Here is a 10527-nt window from a genome sequence, read left to right as displayed (position 1 = left end):
CAGATGGACCTGCAGACGTCTGTTTTGCTGAATGATCCCTCACAGCAGTTTAACCGGCAAGTGTTCACTTACATATATAACTGCAGTACAACAGCAGTAAGTATACCTGCAGTAAAATTAAAAACAATTGCTAAATTGCAATACAGTCAAGTATAAACACAGTTAATCAACTACAATACAATAAAGTTCAACAGCAATACAATCTGCAGTACAACTGAAGTAACATTAAATCAGTAAGAGGGGAAATATATATATAGTGATAAGTTCTGTATTGTATTGCACTTAGGTGCATAATTATAGTACACTAAGTTGTATTATGTATTGTAGATGTATTTATGTAGTTAGTTATACTTCTGAAAAGTCATATAGAATACATGCAATACAACTGAAGTACTGAAACCTCGTTTGGAAACTATTGTCCACTGAGCAGGAAAAGTAGTAGTTGTACTTCAGTTGCATTGCAATAGCAGTACTGCATTATAATAGTTGTAGTACTTCAGTACTAGCATTCATTGCAGTAGTTGTACTTCATTATAGTAGTAGTATCACATCAGTTCTATTGCAGTTGTTGTACTGTACACTGAAAAAAAATTATTCAAAAATGGTTCCTTGGATTTACTCAATTTTTTATGTTAAGTGGTTGTAAACAATTTATTTGGGCTGAATATAAACAAACAAATTAGGTTGATCATTATTAAACCTAATTTGTTTGTTACATTCAACACAAATAAATTGTTTGCAACAGTTCTGCATGCAACACTTTTTTTCAGTGTAGTAGTACTTCAGTTGCATTGCAGTAATACTCCAATATACTTAAATAATGCCGTTTTTTCGTGTCCAAAAAACTGCACTTTTCAGAATTTAACTAAATCTGCAGTATTCCTTTAAAAAATGGCAGTAAAAAAAACTGCAGTAGGCCTACTTTTTGTAAGGGTTTTGTTTATTAACACACTCGATTAGCGTTCTCCAAAATAAAAGGCAATTCTGACTTTACATCTCACGTTTTAGACATTTATTCTCAAGTTGCGAACTTAAAATTGCGTATAAGGTCATATTTCATTTACACGCATGTATTTCCTTCACAATTCCCAGTTTGTGAATTGTATTCTTCTACCTAGAATTTAAGATGTGAAAAGTGACGGAAAAGACATTTTTATAACTATACAAGCGAATTCTGTTTTCAATGAGTTTTGATGTGGAACATTGTAGTCATCATAGAATCCAGAAAATTAAAATCTATAAAAAGTCCACCCCTAAAAATAAATAATATACAAAATAAATATTGAGTTGGAGGTGGGACTTTATTTTTGCGCTTCTCCTCTCACCTTAACCTCAGCCATAGATATATCAGCCGTAAATTCGTACGAATTTGTACGAGTTCAGTCATACGAAATTGTACGATTTTAAAAAGGAGGCGTGGCACTTAACCCCACCCCTAAACCCGACCGTCATTGGGGGATGAGCAAATCATACTAAATTGTACAAATTAGATCAAACGAATTCATACGAATTAGCCACTAAGTCAAAAAGTTACGAATTGCTGTGAGATTGTGTTGGATATATACACTATATCGCATACAGATGCTGAGCATGCATCAATAGAGCTGCCGTATTTGTACAGTGCTTCCAGGACAAAAGTCATTCAGTCGCACTAAAGAAAATCTAAAGATGCTGTATTTTTGCGCTGTGTACAGGTGTAGTAACGAGCAAACAAAGAAAACAAAGCACAGAGGCAGGACATCTCATAGGTAAGATTATGATTCGTTTTTGTTTGTTACGAACTTTTGAGCTCACGGCTATTGATGATAATAGTCACCTACTGCGCTTACCATAAGGCAAAGTAGCACCAACTCAGTAAATACTAGGCTTATGCTAGTTTTGTTGAATAATATAAGCAAAACAATGGAAATATGACAACAAGATGCTCCGGTGCTAAACTTCTATTATTCTCGGCTAAGTGAATTTTAACAGGGAGGGAGGATAATACATTTCTATGCACACAAACACACTTTTTGTCGGCAATGCCTGTGCGGTCACTAATCCATTGATGTAGAAGTGATGTACAATGATCATTTTCGTAATTTAAAAAAATATTTGCATACTGACCAGCAGGAAAACTCCCGATCATAGATATATGTGTATATCTCTGGCTCTGGATGGCCAGTCCTCCACTGCACCTTGGTTCAATATTCATTTCGAAGGAGCGCTACCCTGTACTAAAATGGCGGCTCTATTGACGCATTCCATCCAATAGACAACAACAGCGTAGGCGACATCTAATGTAAATATCTATGTACCTCAGCAAACTATAGGAGTGGCGTGGCTACGCATACTTCAGCCAATCTTTCCAACTGACGTCATCAGAGAAGGACTGTCTTTCCAGAGCAGAAGCAGACGGTCAGATTTTGATTAAAGATTGACAAAACATGCTGATTTTTCAGTGGGTTATTGTTGATTGTTTACCTTAAAGTTGAACCTAAAAGCTCACCTTAAACTTAGTTCTTTTTAACACAAAGGAAGATATTTTAAAGAATGCTAGAAGCCTGTAACCATTGACTTTCATATTTGATTTTCCTATGGAAGTCAATGGTTACAGGTTTATAGCTTTCTTCAAATGTAAGTAAATAGTGAGTTTATTTTCATGTTTGGGTGAATTCTCTTTTTAAGACTAGCAATGTACACTATTAAAATAGATTTCATTTTTCACGTCATGCAGAAATATTTCTTGATTAACATAGGCTATATATTATTAAAATGAAGGATCTCGTGACACTGACGACTGCAGTAATGATGATGAAAAATTCAGCGTTTTAAATCAGGAATAAATCTGCATTATACTGTATATTCTCATAGATAACAGCTCATTTTTATAATAATATTTCACAGTTGAAAATGATATTTGCCACTTAAAAGGAGCCTTCTTTTGAAAACATTTCAAAACCTTTTGAATGCAAGTCTTCATGCATTTTTTATTTCACTTTAATGTTTTATGGCTCTGCATGGAAAGGAGAGCATATGTTTTGGGATATTCACACTGTGACAGATTTCAGTGTTGGAAAATGCTTTTAATAGATAACCAGAGCAATAAAACACAAGGCCGTCCTCAAAAAACACTGCACAGAGATATTGTTGATTAATAAAGATGTAGAGGCTGAAATCTCTGCGTCAGCCTGAGGTTCAGTCCTCCATCATCTTCACGCAGACTGTACGCACAGCAATAAACAACTCCGTTTATTATCAGTTTCTGCTTCTCTTTCATTTCCAGGCTTCAGAAGGACATTTAATTTACCTGATAAACATGCTTGTGTTGCCCTCCGGTGGATGATGGATGCTCTGCAATGAGGAAAATGCTTCTCAGAGGCTGATTTTTCATAACCTAAGGTCAGTGTGGGATTTTAAAGTGTGCTAATAGTGTCAAGACTCCTTTAAAGCATCTAAAGTTAGAAATCATTGTAATATTATCAAAAGGTAGGTAATATATAATATATTTTATAAATAATTTTTGTTTGTTTTATGTGTGATTATTTTATTAGAGGATGCATGTAATATTTTATTTATTTTTTTAATTTTTTATTTAGCTTGATTTGTGATTATTTTATCATGCATGTCATTTTTTCTATATATATATATTACATTCGTTTTATTTGTATTTTATCAGATCCATTTAATATTTTATTTATTTAAAAAATATTCTACGTTCGTTTTATTTGTGATTAATTTTATTTGAAGATGCACGTGACATTTTTTATGTATATATTTTATTTTTAAATATTTTACCGTCATTTTAGTTGTGATTATTTTATGAGAAAATGCTTGTAATAATTATTCAATATTTTTTTATTATTATTCTGTTCATTTTATTTGTGATTTACTTATGTAATATTACATTTTTTTACATTAGTTTTATTTGTGATTATTTTATTAGAAAATGCATTTAAAATTTTATTTATTTATTTACGTTTAGTTTAATTGTTATTTATGTATTTGTATTTTTTATATTTTCATGTTTGTTTTATTTGTTAATATTTTATCAGAAGATGTATGTCATATTTTATTTATTCATTTTATTTCTTTTTAAATATTTTCTATTTGCTTTAGTTGTGATTATTTTATCAAAAGATGCATGTAATATTTTATTTTTTAATTTTATTTATTTAAAAATATTTTCTGTTTGTTTTATTTGTGATTATATTATTGGAGGATGCATGTAACATTTTATTTATTTATTTATTTTTTTTAACATTTTTTATTATATTTTATTTTTAAATTTTATTTATTTAAAAAAAATTTATGTTTATTTTGCTTTTGATTATTTTGCAGAAAATGCATGTGATATTTAATATTTTTTATTTTTTATATTTTATGTGCACTATATTTGTAACTATTTTAATGCATGTATGTTATATATAAATATATATATATATATATATATATATATATATATATATATATATATATATATATATATATATATATAAATATTTAAATAAATCAAAAATGCATGATTATATGCTGTCATGGCTTTGCATTAAAAAAACATGATTATAATGGGAGTCAATGGGGCTAAAACACCCACCAACATAACGACAGTCAATTCAATACATAAGGGTTAACTTATAAAACTACATTAAAGCAACACAAAAATTTGTTGTCTTGACTCTGTCATTAAATTCTTCACAGTGTAGAGACTTTTAATAACTTAATGAAATTATTCTTGCTCTAAACATCAAGATCAAGAGTTTTAGTACACAGAAACTGAACATCCTCTTCATTTATGCAGCAGTAGGTGAGTTTATTTGAATATTCTGATGTTAATTAGTGCTCGTTTGCAGTAATTGGTTGACTTATTAATCTTCAGTTGTGCTTGTCGACTCGTCTTCAACACCGCTGGACGAACTCTCCCTCCGTTCACACGATTTTCCATTAAACTGCACCGTCTTCCCTGCCTTCTGCTGGACAACAGACATTTTTGTTGAGATATTCTGTAACATTTCTATTTATATCATGGAAATAATGCAGAAGCTCCTCACACAAGTCGCAGTTAAACTTAAGTACACTGTAAAAAAAATAACTGTTAATGCAGCAGATTGAAAACAGGTCTAGCTGTGTTCTCGGTGCTAGTCAGGTGTGCTTCAGTGTCAGTCTATGTCTCTCCTGTTGCTGTTTCATCTAAAACTCCACATCTATAATCCTCTGAGTCTATGCTGGCATTATCTTCAGCAGCTCAAACACTCTAATGGCTAATGGACAGACGGCTGCTTCTCACTCAGGGCTGCTGTTTATGCTAATGAGGGAGAGACAGGCACTAGTGGGCGGGGCTTTCCCTCTCTGATGACATCATATAAAGGGAGAATGTCAATCAAAGTGTTTCATTCATCAAGTCTGATTATAAACAATAGGATTAATTCATGTTCACCATTAGAGGCTGCTTATATTCCATTAAACGTGTCATGACCGTCTTGTGAAAAGGGTCGGACAGAAGGAGGTCAGTCTAACAGGTGAGTAAAGGATGACAGAAACTCTTTTAATTGTTTGTGAATTGTGATCACACCTGTTTGCTGGTCAGTCCTCGTGGGTATCGGGCGATGTCGTCTCTCCTGCGCTCTACTTTCTCCCAGTCGCTTTCCCAGAGTTCCCTCCTGTAGTCTGATTTCTGCGTCGTGATTCGCTGGTAAATCGCCAGGTTTTCGTTCGTCACCTGAAGAAGATTCTCTCTCCGCTTCTCTGCGTTCAGACTGGAAAATGGTGAAATCGTTATTAATTTATGCATTTTCCTTCGGCATAGCGCCTTATTTATCAGGGGTGGCCACAGCGGAATGAACCACCAACTATTCCAGCATATGTTTTACGCAGTGGATGCCCTTCCAGCTAAAACACCCATACACTCTTGCATTCACACACATACGCCACAGACAATTTAGTTATCCAATTACCCTATAGCGCTTGTGTTTGGACTGTGGAGCAAACCGGAGGAAACCCACGCCGACACGGGGAGAACATGCAAACTCCACACAGAAACAACAGCTGAATTAGCCAGGATTGGAACAAGCAACCTCTTGCTGTGAGGCGATTGTGCTACCCATTCACTACCGTGATGCCAGCTGGAAGGGCATCCGCTGCATAAAACATATGCTGGAATAGTTGGCGGTTCATTCTGCTGTGGTAACCTCTGATCTGATGAATAAAGGGACTAAGCCAAAAAAAATTAAAATTATGAATGAATAAACCTACAAAAACCGAACGTTTCTGGCGATGTATTTGAGCTCCAGCTAAAGCTGTAGTCTCCGGATCCCCAGGTGTGATGGAGAACAGGTTATGTGTCTCTCAATAATTCATACTGTCTTTGTCAACAGCAGAGCATTAAAGATTCAGCCTGTCAGTTCCAGATGATATGAGACGCAGCCGGAGATCAGAAAACCCGAAACCCTTCTCAGATAAACAGCCGCCAACCGGGTCACATCCACACTAATCAATATAAACACACACACACACACACACACCTGCAACGTGAGGAATGATTCCAGTGGTCCACGATGCCTTTAGAGCGACTGATGATGTTCAGTCTGGAGGACAGCAGACGATTGTCTCTCTCGATGATGGACAGTCTCTCCTCCTGCATCTGAAAACAACAGCACACTTTACCATAGAGTTACATTAGTCATACTCCACACGTCTGTTGAATGCTTGATTCTGATTGGCTGATGAGCAAAAATCATTGTTATGACCTAATGTGATCGTATTAAATTTCAGATAGTTTAAACCCTAGATTTTTTTTTGTCAGTTCATTCAGTAATAATGAAACAAAGATTCAGAAAAAGCAAAGGCAAACACGTGACTTGAAACGTCATGTGAAATAAAACGGAATTAAACTATTTATTTAGTAATAAAAAAAAATTGTATAAAGAAATGTGCTCGATTTTGAAAATATTTACAAAGAAATGGCAAATGGCACTGTTTAACAACTTAATAACTAGTATTTGCCGAGTGCTTAAGAATTCATTGCTATTTTGCCAATTATTTTTAATTATGAAATTTCCCGAATGTTTCTAGGGGGATCCTTTTTTAGTTTAAAATAATACAGTTCATGTAAATCTGAATCTAATTTTTGAGTGCAGTTATTGAGTCTAAATTCATCCGTAAACTAACACGAGAACTTTTTATTTTGACAGGAAATTAATGTGTAGTTTTTTTTGTTTATAATATATATAAATGAATGAATAAATAAATATGTGAGTGACTGAATAAATTAATAAATGAATAAGTGAATGAATGAATGAGTAACTGAATGAACAAATTAATGACTAATTGAGTGAATGAATGACTGAATGAATGAGAGTGACAATGTATAGCTGAATGAGTATGTGAATGTATAACTGAATGAGTGAGTGACTTAGTGAGTGAGTGACTGAATGAACGAGTGAATGTATAACTGAATGAATGAGTGAGTGTCTTAATGAATGGCTGAATGAGTGACAGAGCGAGTGACTGAATGTATAACTAAATGACTGAATGAATGAGCGACAATGTAAAACTGAATAAATTAATGTATGAATGAATAAGTGACTGAATGAATGACTGAATGTATAACTGAATGAGTGAGTGTCAATGTATAACTGAATGAATGAGTGAGTGTCTTAATGAATGGCTGAATGAGTGAGTGACTGAATGTATAACTGAATGGGTGAAGTAATGAATGGGTAAATGAATGACAGAGTGAGTGACTGAATGTATAACTGAATGAGTGAATGACTGAATGAATGAGCGGCAATGTAAAACTGAATAAATGAATATATGAATGAATAAGTGACTGAATGAATGACTGAATGTATAACTGAATGAGTGAGTGTCAATTTATTACTTAACAAATGAGTGAGTGTCTGAATGAATGGCTGAATGAGTGAGTGACTGAATGTATAACTGAATGAGTGAATGAATGGGTGAATGTATGACAGAGTGAGTGACTGAATGTATAACTGAATGAGTGAGTGACTGAATGAATGAGCAGCAATGTAAAACTGAATAAATGAATGAATGAATAAGTGACTAATGAATGAGTGAATGGCTGAATGTATAACTGAATTAGTGAGTGACTGTATAACTGAATGAATGAGTGAGTGTCTGAATGAATGGCTGAATGAGTGAGTGACTGAATGTATAACTAAATGAGTGAATTACTGAATGGGTGAGTGACTGAATGAATGAGTGAGGGACTGAATGTATAACTGAATGAGTGAATTACTGAATGGGTGAGTGACTGACTGAATGAGTGAGTGACTGAATGTATAACTGAATGAGTGAGTAACTGAATGTATAACTGAATGAGTGAGTGACTGAATGTATAACTGAATGAGTGAATTGATGAATGGGTGAGTGACTGACTAAATGAGTGAATGACAATGTATAACTGAATGAGTGAATTGATGAATGGGTGAGTGACTGACTGAATGAGTGAATGACCATGTATAACTGAATGAGTGAATTAATGAATGGGTGAGTGACTGACTGAATGAGTGAGTGACTGAATGAATGACTGTCTTGAATGAGGTATTGACTGAATGACTAAAGGGATGACTGAATGAATTAATAAATGACTAAATGAATGAGTGACTGAATGAATTAATAAATGACTAAATGAATGACTGAATAAGTGACTGAATTAATGAGTGAGTGACTGAATAAATAACCGAATGAACGACTGAATGTGTGAATGACAAAAGAAATTACTGACTGAATGAATGACTGAATGTTTAACTGAATAAATGATTGAATGAATGAATGACTAGCTGAATAAATGAATGGCTGACTAAAGGAATGACTAGCTGAATGAATCAATGAATGAATGAATGAATGAATGAATGAATGAATGAATGAATGAATGAATGAATGAATGAATGAATGTTCACCTGCACTTTCTTCAGTTTGTGCTGAACATGAGCAGGTGTTTGGATGCCTTTAGTGTCCACAACAGGTGAGGCTTCTTTCACCTTAGAAAAACAAACACAGACACCTTCATCACTTCAACTCTAAATACAGAATTGCACTAATACTTTTGCAGTCTTTACTGATCCAGACACTTCAAATTCCCCATAACACAGCATAAAAATTAGGGTTAAAGACCAAGTTATTGCCCTCCTGTGAAATATTAATTTTAATTCAAGTATTTCCCAAGTGCTGTTAAACATTGCTCACAGCATTACATGTTTGTTTCTGGAGAAATTCTGCAGTTTGGCTGCAATATATATGAAAACATATTTTAAAAATGTAAAAACTCTGTGGTCAAAATTATTTGCCTCCTTGTTGAATGACAGTGGTTTGTTCTGTTGTTGGAAAAAGAACATTTTGTTAACTTGCCTAAATTACCTAGTTAAGCCTTTAAATTGCACTTTGCGAAATATTTCAAAACCATTAATTTCTCACGAGGGCTAATACGTTTGTATCAACTGTATATTTAAAAGTAAACATTATTGACAATACATTTAGTAACCTCATTTCTCATTTCAATTGAACTTAATGTTTTAAAACTAGACAAAAATACTTCATGAAGCTCGTTTTAAACAGTATTTTGGATAATAATCTGGCCCAGACCTTGTTTCTGTGCTCTTGGTATTGTGTTTGGTCCCATTTCTGCTGCAGGAATTTGTTGGTCGCGGGTTTGAGCGGCTGGTAAGACTTGTACATCTCAAATAAACCAATAATAATCAAATAAACGGATCCTTCTGCTGCTGCTTTCTGTTTATTCAGCCTCCAGTTCCGCTCATTGACGCTGATTGGGCGATATTAAATATTAAAAGAGTTGTGGGTCATCCTTAGTAACCACGCTCGGCAACATTAACAGCATTATTTACACACGTATGTTGTTTACAGAGCAGCATGGTAAAAGTATTTCTGAAACGTATACTGCAGCCGTTTTATAAATAAATATAGCTAATAAAAATATTATGTTATTGTAAAGTTTTAAAATATGTAAGTGTTGTATTTGTGATTATTTCGGGTAATATATATACATTTTTTGTAAATGAGGTAAGCGAGACACTTTTCGCGGGCTTTACTGCAAACCGGAAAATGTTTTTCATTAATTAAGATGCACAATTTAGGCCTTTAGACGTGGACGACCTAATTTAAAATATCTTAAAAGCATCTTAAATTCCCTTTATTCACTTCACAACTTCATTTAACATGTTCGAACTAATAAACGTGTACAGTCAAAGCTTCACAAACTTTGGGTTTCCGTTTTTTGGGAATTTTGGGTTTCCGCTGTTCTGAAATGCAGGGCTTGTCTTTAAATCACAGAGAATTTAACTGAATGTGAAAAATTGATATATGTAACTGATATTGGATGCACTGGTGGTGAAAATGAATGTAAAAACATGATATCATTACTCGTATTAACTATTAAATTATGCATTAAATTGTATTTTATTAACCTCTACCCCAAAACTCAGATAAATGAAAAATATTAATCATTGCTGTACAATAATTTATTAATTATTGTGTAACAAAAATGATGCTATGTGACTTTACCGTGTT

General features: G+C 33.6%; 1 protein-coding gene across 4 annotated transcripts; it reads right to left on the bottom strand.

Moving 5' to 3' along the window:
- Positions 1 to 4767: 4767 nt before the first annotated feature.
- Positions 4768 to 10301, bottom strand: si:ch211-284k5.2. 4 transcript variants are annotated; one of them, XM_087311655.1, is made up of 6 exons: positions 9586 to 10052; positions 8904 to 8984; positions 6501 to 6619; positions 5550 to 5735; positions 5417 to 5458; positions 4768 to 5328 (listed from the first exon to the last, which is right to left on the bottom strand). In XM_087311655.1, the coding sequence occupies exons 1-5, from the start codon at positions 9676 to 9678 to the stop codon at positions 5449 to 5451; spliced, it is 489 nt and encodes a 162-aa protein (XP_087167781.1). In that variant the 5' UTR covers positions 9679 to 10052; the 3' UTR covers positions 4768 to 5328; positions 5417 to 5448. The 4 variants fall into 4 exon arrangements, with proteins under 4 accessions (XP_087167781.1, XP_087167780.1, XP_087167779.1 ...); XM_087311654.1 differs by having other exon boundaries at positions 4768 to 5458; positions 9586 to 10301; XM_087311653.1 differs by lacking the exon at positions 5417 to 5458 and having other exon boundaries at positions 4768 to 4949; positions 5552 to 5735; positions 9586 to 10219.
- Positions 10302 to 10527: the final 226 nt, after the last annotated feature.

Source organism: Danio rerio, chromosome 25 (assembly GCF_052040795.2).
Source record: "Danio rerio strain M-AB ecotype USA chromosome 25, GRCz13ab, whole genome shotgun sequence".
NCBI lineage: Eukaryota > Metazoa > Chordata > Actinopteri > Cypriniformes > Danionidae > Danio > Danio rerio.
Note: the sequence above shows the minus strand (reverse complement) of the source record. Positions and strands in the feature narration are given on the sequence as shown.

Excerpts from the sequence above, each read along its gene's own strand:
- si:ch211-284k5.2 (XM_087311652.1), bottom strand. The coding sequence starts at position 9,678 with ATGTACAAGTCTTACCAGCCGCTCAAACCCGCGACCAACAAATTCCTG. Across the intron at positions 8,985-9,585 it reads ACCAAGAGCACAGAAACAAG|GTGAAAGAAGCCTCACCTGT; the intron begins GTCTGGGCCAGA and ends TGTTTTTCTAAG. Across the intron at positions 5,736-6,500 it reads AATCATTCCTCACGTTGCAG|TCTGAACGCAGAGAAGCGGA; the intron begins GTGTGTGTGTGT and ends ACCATTTTCCAG.